The following is a 16,163-nucleotide window of genomic DNA, read 5'->3' as shown; positions in this document are numbered from 1 at the left end:
AGAGGGTTGGTTGTGGGATAAATAGGAGGGATCAGTGAGCACACAGCCTTGAACTGTATAAAATAAAAAGCAGGATACAAATATAATTACAGTAATAGTTATGTTATCTTCATAACTATTTACTCTTCTTTTTGTACATAACTGCAGAGTCACATGGTTCAGTGACAGATAAATCCTTGGAAATTCCAAATATGTCCCCAGTCCCAGCCAAAGATGCTTGTCTGCTATTGTTTCAGAGGGCTTCAAAAAGCTCATAGTTCTCAGATTTTTCCGAATGGGCCAGAAAAGACAACTGCTTAGGAAATGTTTGGAGATTACTACTGCAGAGCCAGGCAAATGACACCGTCCTGAGGACAAGACAAATCACTTTTCTATGGTCGGCAGGTCATCTGGCAAAGAGGTTGCCTCCTGCAGCCCATCATGACATTTCCTTACAAATAAAGCCACTGATACCTCGGGAGCCTTTGTGGTCTGTTGTCTTTCATGCTGTTGCTGTGCACACCATGTTTGGTCAAAAATAAAATAAAACGAAATGAAAACAACTACCCAAAAAAGAGAGAAAGAAAAGGGAGAACAGCCAGTGGAAACAAAAGGGAGGATCAAGGCAACTATTTGACATTGCTACAGCATTGAAATGCCTGCTGTGGCAGCAGCTCCAGAACGCCTTCTCCTTCAGAGGTTTCTGTAAAAGCTGCCAAAATGTGTGCTGGCTTAAAATGGTTGAAGTACACTAAATTATTCACTGCCTAGACACACACACACACACACACACACACACACACACACCACACAGAGCCTTGATGTAAACCTTAAAAAAAACCGACATGCCAAATGATTTTAGAAATCTCCCAACACATTTCCTGGAACCTTGCTGGCAGAAATAGCTGTACAAGCACAGCTGCTAAACTGCCCCTTTAGAATGCGGGAAGGGTCCTGTTTCACACTGCCCCTTATTACACTTCCGTTCCTTGGATACTGTGATGCACAGCAACAACTGAACATCCAGGCCCTCCTTTGGTATTCTCTAGATGGCTCAGTTCCTAAGATTGCTCACTTCTATCAGTGTAATGCAAGCCAACTGAAGCCTGTAGCCATGAAACATTCATTATTTTTACTAAAATAACCTCTAGCTTGCCTAGTTTCAGGCAAAACCAAGTTATGACACCTTGAATTTATTTAATTTTTTAATTTGTGTGAGTTTACATATAGAAATATCTATAGACTGAATCAATATTAATACTGACTCCTTGTTACTCTTCCAGAGGAAGCACATACTAGAATTAGCTTGGGAAGGATAATAACCACTTTGCACTCATAAATTCCCAGATTTGAAGTCTAATAGACGTTTGACTTGAAATCCTAGAGGGGATCCACCACTCAGGATAGATGCTGTTGAGACAGATGGATCACAGAAACTATATGACAGTTTCCTAAAATATCTATCCAGTTCATAAAAAATAATGTTCCTGAGAACAATTGCTGTTTATAATCCACAAAAAAGTAAAATATGGCAAAATAATAAGACCAAACAGCAAAATTGAACACTAATAGTATCTATTAGTGGACACCAATTCCAAATGTGACAATAAAAGTAAGATTTTTACCAGATAACAAAAGGTAGGTAATGCTGGCACCAGTCTTTCTTGCAAGGGAAGGCCATTCCAAAGTTGGGGTCCAACAACAGAGAAGATCATCCACCCTCTCCCACATAACAAGCCTCTCCCAGTAGCTGCCATCCTTGCAGATCTTAATGTCTGAGCATGTTCATTCTAGGACAGACCCTCCCTCAAGTATTCACATTCTTATTATTAGCAAACCACTTAACTTTTACTTTTTTCTTTTGACTCTTCCTGACACCACTTCAAAGCTTACAACAGGCCCCTCTAACCTTGATCTTTCTATTTCTTTGGTTTTGTTTGACACTAACTATGTCAAGGCAAAGGCAAACGCTGCCATTCATCATTAATTTTATTTCAGGGTTTTTTGACCGAGGGACCTTTCCCCATTTGCCATCTTACCATGGTACAAACATTTCCTGTGACTCTCTTTTACATGCCTCCACAAGGTTGCCTTCCTCTTATTCCCAATCCAAGCCTTAAGTCATGGTTAGATGTACCACTGTTAAAGCAATCTTTTCTCCCCTTAAACCAACCAGGGAAATTTTAAGATGTATGTAAGTTGCCATGCTCTAGTTAAGCCATGCTATGCAGCCAGTTGCTTCTAGGGTACAGGATGAGCATTCAGGCTAATGAGTGTATGCTTCCTCCTTTAGTTCTGGGGTCCTCTGATCCCTATTTTCTCCTATGGGGGAGGGAGAAGCAGGACACAGCTGCCAGCTGTTGCTAAATCTGGGGAGTTTCTTAGGGCAAAAATGTCAATTATGTCAATAAGAAACAGGTGCCCGGTTTCAAGGCCAGAGCAAAAAGTCCATTAAACCATGGGAAAGATGGGAGGGGAAAAAAAGCACTGGAACTACATTACAACAGGTCTAAAAGATAAATCCACTTTCATGTTGATAGGCAACAGTCAAACTATTTTGGGGGCAAAACTATTTTTCTATCTTTTCAGCAGTGCTGTACAGTAATGGAAATTCATGACTGTTGCTTTCCTTCTGGTGGAAACCCATCCCTACAGGACCTCAGCAACCCACACCACCACCAATCAAAGGCCAGGGGACAGAAAAAAGTGAGTAGTCCCATTGGGCAAACACAGAATCGGTAAGAGTCAACGTGAAGCAACAACATGCAATACGTCACTTCTTCCCTACATGCTTAGGATGCGCTACATTGCCTGAGTGGAACAAATTGAGCCAAGATAAGAAGGAAAGCACTACTTCTAGAGAAAAGCATCAGAAACAGTCTTCAAGGCCACCCCACCCGAGACAGAGATAGAAACTTAGAGATACATGCTCCAGAAATGCTTGATAGGGCATGCTGCTAACAGTGTTTTCAGTTCTCTCGATGGATCCACACAGTGCTTTTTTTTGTAAAAGGAAAAGGTGCCGGAACTCACATGTCATACAACCCGCCTTGCCTACCCTACAAGGTTCCATCCAAAAAAGGTGCCAGAACTCCGTTCTGAGCGTTCTGTGAGAAAAAAAGCCCTGGATCCACAGATAACTAATAAGTACCCTTCCCCAGGCTGCCACACTGGCCCTGGTTTGAAATGATGATCAATGTAATCTAAGAAATCTAGACGTTACCAGGCAATTCTAGTCTCATTTCCAATCTAAACAATCTGTATGATCCATCAAAGCCTTGCAGGCCCAGAAGAGTTCCAAATATCTGAATTATCTGAATCACATTTGGACTAACAAACACATTTTAAAATCCCTTAAAGCAAAGCCTGTTACACCAATAGAGGAGAGGGCTGAACTGTAAAGTCCATGTATTCTCTGAGCTTGGTTTTTTATTATTATTATTTATATAGCTGCCTACCTGCTCACAGTGACTCTAGGTGACTTGCAAACAATAAAATTACAGTGTAGAAAAATAAAAATATTTTTTTTAAAAAAATAACCACCCACCCACCTGGCAACAGCACACGGTTAAATAAGCCATTTGATGGGCTCCATCACACTCTGCATTCCACAGGCCTGCTGGCAAAACCAGGGCCTTACAAAAGACTGTCAAAGTGGGGGCCAGTCTAATTTCTCCAGGTATGATGTTCCAAAGGAAGGGAGCAACCACTGAGAAGGTCCCTTTTCTGGGTCCCACCAGACGTATCTCTATTTGCTTGCACATGTTTCATTACCCAACTAGGTAACATCAGCAGGGCCTAGGGCTGCTGCTTCAGAGCGTATTTTAGACATAGTGCCTAAGGTATTGAAGATGTTACCTAGTCAGATAATAAAATGTCTGCAAACAAATAACCAAGCTTGGAGAACACCAACCTTAGTCTAACCTCTATATATTTTTCCTGAGTGCTGTATGAGTTTAAACCAAAATTCTTACTTTATTGTACAAAATGTTATGATGAAAACAGTGTTGGCAGTTGTAAACAATGCTAAGCCAGAATTATTTAATTTCCTACCTTATTGTGAATGAGTAAGCGCACTAGACTAAACTGCCTGTTTTCTTCAGTTTGGTTCTTCCCACCAATAAGTAGAAGTTTATTCTGTGGTTTGATTAGTAGTACACGTGAAACAGGAACCCTACTTGTTATTCGCATCTGAATCAGGAAATGGATGCCGAGAAAGTTAAGAGAGGGACATACATCCTACTAAATGAGAAAGGATTTAGTAGTTAAGAGTTCTTTCTTGAAATATGTAGGAAAATGGAAAAGCTGTAGTGGGCATATTAATTATCCACAATGGGCCTAATCAGGATGCACATAAGAAATGCAGAATTTTTGCTTTTTTCCCCCCCCGAGATGTTTTCTGAGATTTTTTAAAAAGAAATTAAAATGATACATGTGTGAAGCACAATTCATATTTTTATTTAGACAACTAAGCCAACTCTCTCATTCTCCTAGTAGCCAGAAAACAAAAGGTCCTTTTCCAAACACTTATCCAATCTTCTAAAAAGAAAGATAACCCAGAAACTCCAGACAGTTCTGTAGTGTTGGAAGTGTCACTCTGGAGAGGGCTGCTGCAGAAGACCCAAACCTCCACAGAGGAGCCAAGCTGTTGTCAACCCTGATAGGTCTGAGAAGAGCCTGCCAGAAACAGTACTCCTTTTCACCCAAACCCTCTTCACCTACTTGGAGTTGCTTAGCAGCTGATGCAAACACTTGCTTTTCCTTAAAACACTTTGCAGCAACAGCAGCAACAGCAAAACAGCATTAGTAGGAAAGGGTCAGGGCAACTAGGAAATTGTTTGAACAGTGATACCCTTCTTTCATGCTTTCAGGCCTCGGTATCATACAGGAGGCCAACAGGAACTACACAAAAATTCTAGCAGATTAAGGGCTGCACGCCAGGATTCTACCACTGTTTCTTTTTTTAAAAAATCCTGGTTATATTTAGCAGCCACAACTGCAAGGCTGCAAAACTCAGTAGTACAAAGTAGGTATCTTTTCAAATTGATCTGCTTGTGTATTGCAATGATTCTTTGGAGGTTTTCATGATGTGCAAGGGGATCTTTCAGAAAGCAGTCCATATTCTTTCTATCCTGCTTCTTCAAAGTCCAACTTCAACCTCCATAGAGCATCAAAGGGGAAACCATTGCCTGCACAATTCTTATCTTTCAGATCAAATACATGTCAGAGCATCCAAGTATCTTTTCCAAGACTTTCTTTACAGTATTACTCCATCAAGGGCTAGTCTATGGTGTATTTCTTCACCTCTGGTTCCTTTACTGTTGATTGTTGATCCTAAAAGATATCACATTAGTATCTTCACTGTCAATTCTAAGGCTAGTTGCTACACCTACAGGCACTAATTTGGTAGTCTTTATGATCAGTTTTAATCCCTCTTGTTCTCTTTGCTCCTTGTTTTCATCACTAAAGGTTCCAGCTTACTGGATTTTCAACAATGAAGAGTGGAGCCAGCAGAATACTAGTTACTGATGTTTCAATAACAAGTATATTTTAAAATAATCCTCATCTTCTTCCAATTCAGGTTTTCTTAATATAGATTCAGTGATAGAAAGTAACAATTAAATGAGAACTTCTAAAGTATATCATTTTAAAAAAAATGTAGGAAAAGTATTGCTCTTAAAGCATCTATGAATAAAGGCACAACAAACTACAGCCAAATAATATCTAGCTAAAATAATTTTATATTAATATCCCATTCCTCAATTTTATTACTGACTTTTAAGAGAGATGAAAAGTTTTCATTTCTTCTGATAGTTACAAGCAATCAGACAATAAATAAAAATAGAAAGGGGGAGATTTCAAGGCACGAGCTTTGATATAACCTGCTGGGTTCATTGCATCCTAAAACATCTGACTGAGCATTAATAAACCTTTAGAAATGATATGCCAACTGGTGTCATTACACAAATAGAAAACATAATTCATTCCGCTGCCAAGAAATGTGAGACTGTATTACTAAATACAGTATAAACAAATGCTATCCTGGAATAGCTGAAGGAGGTAAGATCCAAATCCCAAAGGCAAAATAACATTGTAGGTTTGATAGTTTTTCCCCCTCCTCCTCTGCTTCAGAAGTTTCACATTCTGAACTTACTTATGTTTAGTCTGAAATAATATCTGTCCAGTTCAGTTGGGCTTACTCCCAAGTAAAAAAAACAAACTATTTTGCTTTACCGACTGCAATCCTTTAAACAATCTGCACTCTAGTTGGTAGATATTCACAGAGTCTTTTTAAAATCTCTTCTTGCGATAGACAGGAGATACATATTGGGAAATAGTATGCATTCATGTGTGTACATATAGAAATCAATTAAATGCTTTAATTAAAAAAACACAGAATATTTTAAGGACTAGTTTATATACATACATATATATATATATATATATATATATATATATATATATATATATATATATATATATATGTGTGTGTGTGTGTGTGTGTGTGTGTGTGTGTGTGTGTGTGTGTGTGTGATATGTTAACTCTTATATAAAATGTTTGTTAAGTATTTAGAATGCACTTGCTTGGTCCCAGACATGGGACAAATCTTATTTCCTGTTTCAGCCTAGCCCAAGGCCATCTACAGGCAGTAGCCACAGCAGTGGCAGCTCATATTTGTGTAATTTTTTTTTTTTGGCTTGCTAACAAAGAATAAAGGGAGACCTACCCTTCTGAGATTCGAACCTGGGCCGACTGTGTCTTAAACAGTTGTTTTAATCCCTAGGCCACAGGCTCTCTCTCTCTCTCTTTGTTAGCTGAGAGTAAACTGGGTAATTGTTTCTCTGAGGAAGCTGATGAATATATTGACCAAAGCAGAACCATAGAATCATACTTTCATAGTACATTTTCAGTGGGGTGGAATATTCCTTTACCCTATGAAAAACATCCTTTGCAATTGTTCACAGTTCTTGCTTTGAAGCCAAGTACAGGAAGCACCAGATCTGTTTTGAACAATGTGAGTCACAATAAAAGCTAACCCTTAAAGCCTGAGCAAAAATCCACAACCCAATGAGAAATTTCCAGCCAGAGAATAATTGCTAACAATGTAAGTCTAAGAGTTCCACTTTGCAGCTGTCTTCAAGGGCTTTCCACCTGTCCTTCAGAGGGCCAAAAATCGGACAAATGGGCTCTCCTAGCATGAAGAAAGATGAAAATCAGATCAAGAGAGTGATAGGTCAAAATTACTCCTGACTATAAAATTTAGCCCTTCATAAAAAGATGCTAATCTTCCAGTGTTGGGGGAGAGCGGAATCCCTACTTGGTGATCTCTCACTTGGAGTGCTAGACAACCTACGGAAAGAAAAAGATACCTTCCTACATTTTTGCAATACCTGACGCATGAGTTCCTCCTGACGCATGCGAATCCTCTCTCTTTCCATCTGGATTCTCTGAAGCCTCAGTTTCTGCTGCTGTTGTTGCTGGGAAGTCAAGGCATTTGGCATGTTCAATAAGGCAGCTTGAGGATTTGGGGGAGGGTGGTTCTGCTGAGATATAGTTGTAGTTGGTGTCATCTGTGGCTGGTGCTGGTGATTCATTACTATGGAATAAGCATATTTTTGAGAGAATACAATTATGCTGTATTTGTCTATTCATGCAATCAAGGTTCCACTTGTCCTGTAACTTTTGTCCTCAGAAAGGGGGAAAAATAGATATCCAAACAACTCCCCATTGTACAGTATATATAATTTAAAAAACAACAGAGAATGTCCATAGTTAAAAACAAGCAGGTTAAAATCATAATAAGCAATAAAATTGAACAATTAGCACTTAGCACAAGGACTTAGACTTATATACTGCTTCACAGTGCTTTACAGCCCTCTCTAAGCATTTTACAGTGTTAGTATATTGCCCCCAGCAATCTGGGTCTTCATTTGACAGACCTAGGAAAGATGGAAAGCTGAGTCAACCTTGTATGAAGTCAACGGGTTAATAATCTAAGAGGACAGTAGGAAGTGGAACAAGAAGATAGGATACAGCAGTGCTTTGAACACAAGATGTTCCCAGATGCATTTTTGCCACTATGTTCTGTATAGCTAAACATTTTGGATTGTTTTGGAAGGCAGTTTCATGCACAGTACATGGAAGCAATGTACAGCCATTCCCGATAATATACCTAACAGTTGAGTACAAGTAGACATAGGTAAGCAAACCTATAACTACAAATACCTTTATTTTACATAATTAAACACAGAAAACATTCTCGTGTATTATTCTGTTCATCAGAACTCATTCTGTTCATAGTCCTAAAAGCAGAGTACTTATAGAGCCATATGCATTTTGAAAATCATTATAAGCAGTACTTCAAGGAAGTGCTGCACCTATTTGTTAATGCAGCTCGTCCTTATTTGGTTTCTACACAAGCCTGTAAAAAAGTTGTAGCTTCTTTAAGAGTTGCATTGTGATCTTCTTCTGTGGTATCTTTTTTCAGGCTTGCATGGATGACTGAACAAGGACATGAGCCCAAATGCTTCCTCTGAATTATTTTTGAAGCGTACATAGCACAAACAGTACCTATCCTCCCTGTTCAGGCTGTGCAATATTTAAAATCCAGCATTAAAGTCTGAAGCTTAGCTGGCAGCACAGAGCAAAGCAAAATGTATACCAATTCTGACTTCACGAGTTCACTAATTTACAGAAAAAAGGATTGGAACGTTGACATTTATCATACGTTTATAGCTTTTTTAATTCAGAAAAAACCTAGAGAAACAGCATAGGGGTATGAATTATTTAAGAACATTCTCCCATCTGGACTCCTTTTATAGAATGAGAGAAAGCACTAATGCAGTGTTGGTTGCACTTTGTGAGGACCTGTGGTGTGGTCAGGAGGAGGAGATAGTGTCCTTCCTGGTGTTGATTTTTCAGTGACATTCAACACTACTCAACTGTGATATTCTTCTGGACCAACTCAGGGGGTTGGGAGTATGTGGCATGACGTTGCCCTGATTCTCCTACTTTCTCCATGATTAGATGCAATCAGTGTTGGTGGGGGAAAAGAAGGGTGCCTACTTTGAGAGGTGCCTCAGAGTTCCATCCTCTCCCCACTTTTATTTAAAATCTACGTGAAGAAACTGGATGAAATCATCCTCGGCACAAAGACAAGTATTATCAGCATACTATTGATGTTCACTTGTACATTTCTTAGGAGAGTTTATTATTTCCAGTCTTGCCTGGTTTCCAGTCTTGTAAGATTTTTTTTTAATATTCATGTTAGTATGCTGCCTAGAGCCATAAATTGTAGGTGGGCAGTCTTATATATCCTATAAATAACAAACAAATAATCTTAGGCTATGGCTGTGGTCACTAAATGAATATGCAAGTCACACTGCATTCTTTCCTTCCCTCTCCTCTCTCAGGATCAGAAGTCTTCAGAATCTTTCCCTTTATTTCTTACCATGAAGGGTTGGCATCCTATGGCCTATGGAATTCATGTACCCCTCTCAGGGCTTTTCTTGAAAAAATGCAAGTCAGCAAACTATAACAAACTAAAGTGAACTAACTTCTGATTTTCAGCACAAATAAAATGGGTGTGCAAGCCGTTGGGAAGATACGAGCCATGTTTGAAAAAAAAAAAGGAAACAAAACCAGAAAATCCAGCCCAATACATTTCTTTCATATCACAGTGTACTTGCCCTATTCATTGCATACTTCCATCTTTGGGAAAAGAAAAAAAAAAGGAGAAACTATGGCTCCCAAGCCATTGCTCTTTCCTTAGCACAGGGATAGAAACTTTGGCTACTTCAAAGGTATCACTGACCTATGAACAGTTAGTTGGAGTTACATTGCAAAAAAGAAAGAAAGGAAGGAAGGAAGGAAGAAAGAAAGAAAGAAAGAAAGAAAGAAAGAAAGAAAGAAAGAAAGAAAGAAAGAAAGAAAGAAAGAAAGAGGAAGGAAGGAAGGAAGGAAGGAAGGAAGGAAGGAAGGAAGGAAGAAAGGAAGAAAGGAAGAAAGAAAGAAAGAAAGAAAGAAAGAAAGAAAGAAAGAAAGAAAGAAAGAAAGAAAGAAAGAAAGGAATGGAGAGACAAGGCTACAAATGGCAAAGTCATTGGAGGAAAAATATAATGAAGTTCAGCAGAAAGTGGAATTTTATATTATATTTAAATCAAATGACTGAAACCTCTTAAAGATTCTTAATGTCTAGTTTGTTTTGGGATGTCTGGCTGCTCTGATAGTGTTGCAACACACAGCTGCTTTTTCAGGTTGATTATTATCAGTTAATCATATCACCTCTATTGTGACAGGCATTGCCTGAACATGGCTTTTGAATAAACTAAAATAATAAATGGACTTTAGATGTTTAAAATGTTCCTCAAGATCTCTAGGAGTTCCTCTAAAAATTTCTCAGCATACTGACTGGTTGAATATGTTAAATGTGCTGAGAAATAGCTCAATTTATTGCTCTTTAGCCCCACTTGCCACACATCCTTCAGTGATTAACATATATGAACCCAGATTGGTATGCTGTATAATGTAGTGGGGAAATATAGCATGAATCCCAGGCTGTCAATCCACTTTGGATGATTTATCTCGGTCTTTGGTTTGACTTTGTTGTCTGTGAAAATCTATAATTCATCTTTCCGCTCATATAAATACTGGAACATCTGACCTCATCTCAGTCAATAAACTTCACAGCAGCACCATATATCAGATCATCATACAACTATCCAGTTCCTCCAGTAAGTTCCAATACTCTTCTTTTATAAAGTTAATAATTTTTACTGTCAAGTTGAAGCAGGGCGATTGTACACAAAGGTGTAATGGAATGGAATGGAATGTGAAATATCAATTTTAAGATATTCTATTTCGTTCTTCAGTAATGCCACAAATCTCTCCATAAATCAAATTATGGCAGAAGTATCATCAGTAGCCCAGTTTATCATTTGATAGGGCAGCAGCAGTATCAATTGCTGAGAACATTTTGACAAAAATATCTTCGCTCTGGTTGTGACATGCACTGCTTGCAGAGACAACAAATCTTCTCTTATCTAAAACTGAGGTGTGACTCCTAGCACAGATTGCTAGTTGAGCAATGCCACTTAGGACTACAATCTGATGTACAGTAAAGGGAATAGAAAACAATCTATGCAGTTACCCTCAGAGACTGTGAAATCTCAACAGCCATGTCAGCAATGTGATGGGCCCTCACTAATAACTTATCATTTTGCCGGAATAAGATTGTGGCTTAATACCAAAGACAATCAGTTTCAAAACAAGCCAAATAGCTTTTGAAGCCCTCATCACACCCAGAATTAGATAGAAGCAATTTTATATCCATGTATAACAGATGGAGTCAATTTAGGAAATATTTTCTGAATTGTGCTATCCCAGGCCAACCTCTTTGCAAATGAAACAGAAGTCAGCATTAATTTTCAATCTTTAAAAATAAGTTAAATTGTAAGCCATAAAGTAAAACTGTATGCACTGCACCATAGAGAACATTTTAAATGTTACTGACAGTGTTTGGAAGACATTATGGCTTTATATAATAGCTCTCTGTATTAACTAAGAATGTCCACAACTGGGGAACTATCTGCATGTGTTTGCCCCCAAATAGTTCAGTAATAATATCTTAATTTCATACAAGCTGAATGTAACTTTCTGCTGCACTAATCTAAATTTTCTCAAATTCCTGCCCCTTTTCGCTGCATATTCCTAGATAGTCCATATCCCACTGGACTTCAAAGCCTGGATCTGACCTTAGGCTTGAGGGTCCCTCACATATACACCTTGCCTTGTGGTGGATCTGTTCCTATACAGATTCCAGAGTAGTGATAAGCAGACACTTTGCTATTAAGGATTACCAACTTCTGGCTGCAGAATTTAAGCCAAGACCCAAAATGTCTACGGAGATTCTCAGTCATTCAGGTCATGGTTGTCCCAAAGGTGCTTTTTCAAAAGGCAACTGGACTTTCTTTGTTTTTCTTTGAAGACATTTCAGTTCTCCTGCAACATTAGTCTTCAAGGAAAACATTAGTTGCAGGACTATCTGAAAAGCTCAGGATTTTCAACTAACACAATATACAAACACACTTTAAACCCAAAGATACTCTAAGGCAGAAGCCCACCACAGGGATACACCCAGACACAAATTGAGCAATGTATAATGTAGTGTATAATGTAGTGAGACATGTGCAGATCTGTACATTGCAGAAACAAAACAACCACTTCACAAACACATGGCCTAACATAGGAAGACAAACCCAAGATTCAGCACTCCATCTTGAAAGACAAAGGTCACTCTTTCGAAGACAGCAAATTCCACATTCCGGACAGAGATGACTAATTTGAAAGAGGGGTCAAAGAGGCCATCTACATTAATACTGAACAGCCCTCTTTAACAGAGGGGGAGGGATACGACACCGCTTATCTCCTGTTTACAACACAGCAGTTCCCAGAAGGTTCCACACCCATTTGCACTCTTTGCGTTACCTTGAGGGCACAGATATACCTCCAAGTAGCCTCAACGACGCTCAGAAAGAGTGATAACCAGACAACTGCAAGGAATATAAATCCTTCCATTCTCCATCATTCAGTTCAAACTGAAGAAGCGGAATGTCTTCAAGGAAAAACAAAGTCCAGTTGACGTTTGAAAAAGCAGCTTTGAAACAGGTCCCAGAATGTTATCTAACTGTTAACTTTTTATGACATAGTGGTCAAATTATCACAACAGCCTTGGTGGAGCAGTGGGCTAATGCCTCCTTAAGTAACACCAGCTGCCTGCAATTAGTGCAGGTTTGCATCCCACCAGGCTCAAGGTTGACTCAGCCTTCCATCCTTCTGAGGTAGGTAAAATGAGGACCCAGATTGTTGGGTGCAATTAAGCTGACTTTGTAATAATGCCACTTGGGGTGTGTGTGAAAGCCCTAATAAGCAGGCATATACATAGAATGAAGGCTACTGCTAAGCTTGTAAGCTGCCCTGAGTCTTCGGAGAAGGGCGGGATATAAATGGAATTAAAATAAAATAAAAATTATTAAATATGTGGGAAGCTTTCCTATTAGCTTTCCTAATTAAATTAATATAAAATAAACTTGCTCTGAAATTTAATTAAATAAAATTTGGTTTTGCCCTGATCCTACCTGGTTTTGGGTTTATGAACCTCTGATATGAAGGTGTGGATTCCTAATCAGATTCCTGATCACTATGGCTGAAAACTTTGCAGGTGGCAGAGGTAAAGGCCAGGGGAATTTTTTTGGAAGCAGGCCTCACAAATCTAAATTAGACAATGCCCATCCAAGCAACTCAAATGCATATGTTAACAGGTTGGAGAATAAGAATAGGAATGGAAATATAGCAATACATCATGAAGGAGCACCAGTGGTTATTATTAATGGTGGGGGGAAAAACCATAGGAAACTTTGTGTCCTTTTATTTCATCTCTTACATTTCGTGTTTCAAAGCTACGGAGACGTCTTCGGACAAGCGCTGGCTCTTCAGCTTTGAAACGGAGATGAGCACCGGCCCCTAGAGTTGGAAACGACTAGCACGCATGTACGGAGGAACCTTTACCTTTTTTTTAAGAGAGTAATACATTCAAAGCAAGAAAGCTAATCTGAATCTTCGCTGCTTTCATTAGCAGCAAAAGGAAGACCAATTCACAGCTGGCTTTTTGCAAACTTTTTTCCTAGGAAATCTATCTATACCAGGGCTTTTCAACCAGTGGTACGGGTACCACCTGTGGTACATTGGCACCTAGCAGGTGGTACGTGACCATCCTATAAAAGTGGTAGTGGGGGAGGGGAATGAGCTGAACCGATGGTAGCACCACAGAAGCCTGAGCGAGAGTTGGCTGGAGCTGCACGGCTGTCAGGGCTCAGCAGAAGAGCCAGGATCAGCACCAGGCTCCAGCTGGACCTCGGTGCTGATCCTGGCGCTTCTGCTGAGCCCAGAAGAAGTGCTGATCAGCTGGAATGTTGCAGCATCTCCAGGGTCTTGTGATTTACATTCAGATGCTTGGCAACTGATTCATATTTATGACGGTCACAGTGTCCCAAGGTCATGTGAAGTGACCAAAACCTGCTGAAACCACCCAGCAAAGGGAGGGAGGAATAAAAACTAAACACCCCCCCACCCCACCCCTGCTGCCAATCCTCAACAGAAATGCTCACAACAATGAAAACCTCAGACAGGAGGAAAAGCACCACTGGGCAGGCAGGCAGGTGTCTTGCTTGGCTGTAGCTTGGGGGGAACTTTTTTCAGTGCCATTGTAACTTCAAACAGTCACTAAGCGAACTGTTGTAAGTCGAGGACTACCTGTTCTTCATCACTTTTTTCCTTTTTTTTTGGTCATCAAGTTTTTGACACCTTGCTAGGTGACTGGTGGTACTCGGATGTTGCCATATCCTAAAAGTGGTACAATGGGTGAAAAAGTTGAAAAGCCTTGATCTATACCATTTAAACAAAGACTGCCTTTTCCTCCACAAATGGCCACTGTATTTTTGGCTTTGTGCTGCAGTAAATGGAAATCAGGCCATCTGTGAATGATATGAATATCCTAATCATATACTTTCAAAACCGCTGGTACATTATACTGACTCTCACCTCATAATTTAGAATGGCTTAATTTAATTTGAAATTTCTCTATCAGCATAGGGGAAATAAACAGAAAGCCCCAACATAGGATGGAAAATATACAGTAATGCAGGAACATTACTGTCTGGAAAATATAAGAATAACAGAATAACAGAGTTGAAAGAGATCTTGGAGGTCTTCTAGTCCAAACCCTGTACCACTTCAGACAAATGGTTGTCCAATATCGTCTTAAAAACTTCCAGTGTTGGAGCATTCACATCTTCTGGAGCCAAGTCATTCTACTGATTAATTGTTCTAACTGTCAGGAAATTTCTCCTTAGTTCTAGGTTGGTACTACTGGTGCTTTAGAGAATAACTTGAGCCATTCTTCTTTGTGGGTCCTCTATTGTGGATAATAAATGTTTACTAGATTTCTCTATTTGTGGTTTGTATATCCTGTTTTTTTAAAAAAAGTGTGGAGAGAAGGCATCCATGGGGTAAGTGGTGGTCCAAGAAGTAAATATGAAGTAAATCTGGCTTATAAAAAAGAAGTGAAGCTTCAGTCGTGTGGTTCCAGCCATGTTTGTTTTTTGATATCGCCATAGATGCCCCTGGCGAGCAGGCTATAAACATTTTACATAAATAAGCACAATGATAAAAGAACTATTATAGTAGGAAAAATGTTGATGTAAGAACTGGAGGGGAAAGGAAGTTCTGGAGGAGTTGACCCATGTTTTGGGGGGAATTTAAAGGATAGTAAAACAAAACCTGCACCACACCTATTTACAGCTTAATATTCTATTTATTTATTTATTTATTTATTTATTTATTTATTTATTTATTTATTTATTATTTAAATTTATATACCGCCCTATTCCCGTAGGACTCAGGGCGGTTTACAGGGAAAATTAAAATACATAGTATACAAATTTAAAATCAATTAAAACTATTAATGAAATTACAATCCCTGAAGTTAAACTAAAACCCAATTAAATTAAATTAAATTAAAACCCCTCAGTCTGGGCCAAACAGCTCGAAGAACCAGGTTTTCAAGTCCCGGCGAAATGAGCGAAGGTCGGGGGCAGTCCTGAGTTCTGTGGGAAGTTGGTTCCATAGGGCCGGCACGCCCACAGAGAACACCCTTCCCCTGGGAATAACCCACCGGCATTCCTTAAACGGCGGTACCCTGAGAAGGCCCTCCCTGTGGGAGCGCATAGGACGATGGGAGGTTAATGCCGGCAGCAGGTGTTCCCTTAGATAATCCGGACCCAAGCCATTTAGGGCTTTATAGGTCATTACTAGCACCTTGAATCTCACCCGGAGGGCAACCGGAAGCCAATGCAGCTCACGGAGAAGAGGTGTTACACGGGAGTATCGGGAAACTCCCATCACAACTCGTGCGGCTGCATTCTGCACCAGTTGAAGCCTCCGAGTGGTCCTCAAGGGCGTTGCAGTAGTCTAACCGGGAGGTCACGAGCGCATGGGTGGCTGTGCGTAGGGCATCTTGGTCCAGATAGGGCCGCAACTGGCGCACCAGGTGAAGCTGGGCAAAAGCCCCCCTGGTAACGGCTCCTATATGGTCTTCAAATTTGAGCCGTGAATCCAAGAGGATGCC

At 39.7% G+C, this 16,163-nt stretch overlaps 1 protein-coding gene across 1 annotated transcript in view; it reads right to left on the bottom strand.

Moving 5' to 3' along the window:
• Positions 1-16,163, bottom strand: part of WWTR1 (WW domain containing transcription regulator 1) — a 104,003-nt gene that overhangs the window by 17,047 nt on the left and 70,793 nt on the right. The window contains exon 3 of the mRNA XM_083364426.1: positions 7,372-7,577. Coding sequence (XP_083220552.1) covers positions 7,372-7,577 — 206 coding nt within the window. The remainder of the gene's footprint in view (positions 1-7,371; positions 7,578-16,163) is intronic.

The sequence above is a fragment of the Vipera ursinii genome, assembly GCF_947247035.1.
Source record: "Vipera ursinii genome assembly, chromosome: 5".
NCBI lineage: Eukaryota > Metazoa > Chordata > Lepidosauria > Squamata > Viperidae > Vipera > Vipera ursinii.
This window is presented reverse-complemented; position numbering and strand designations above follow the sequence as displayed.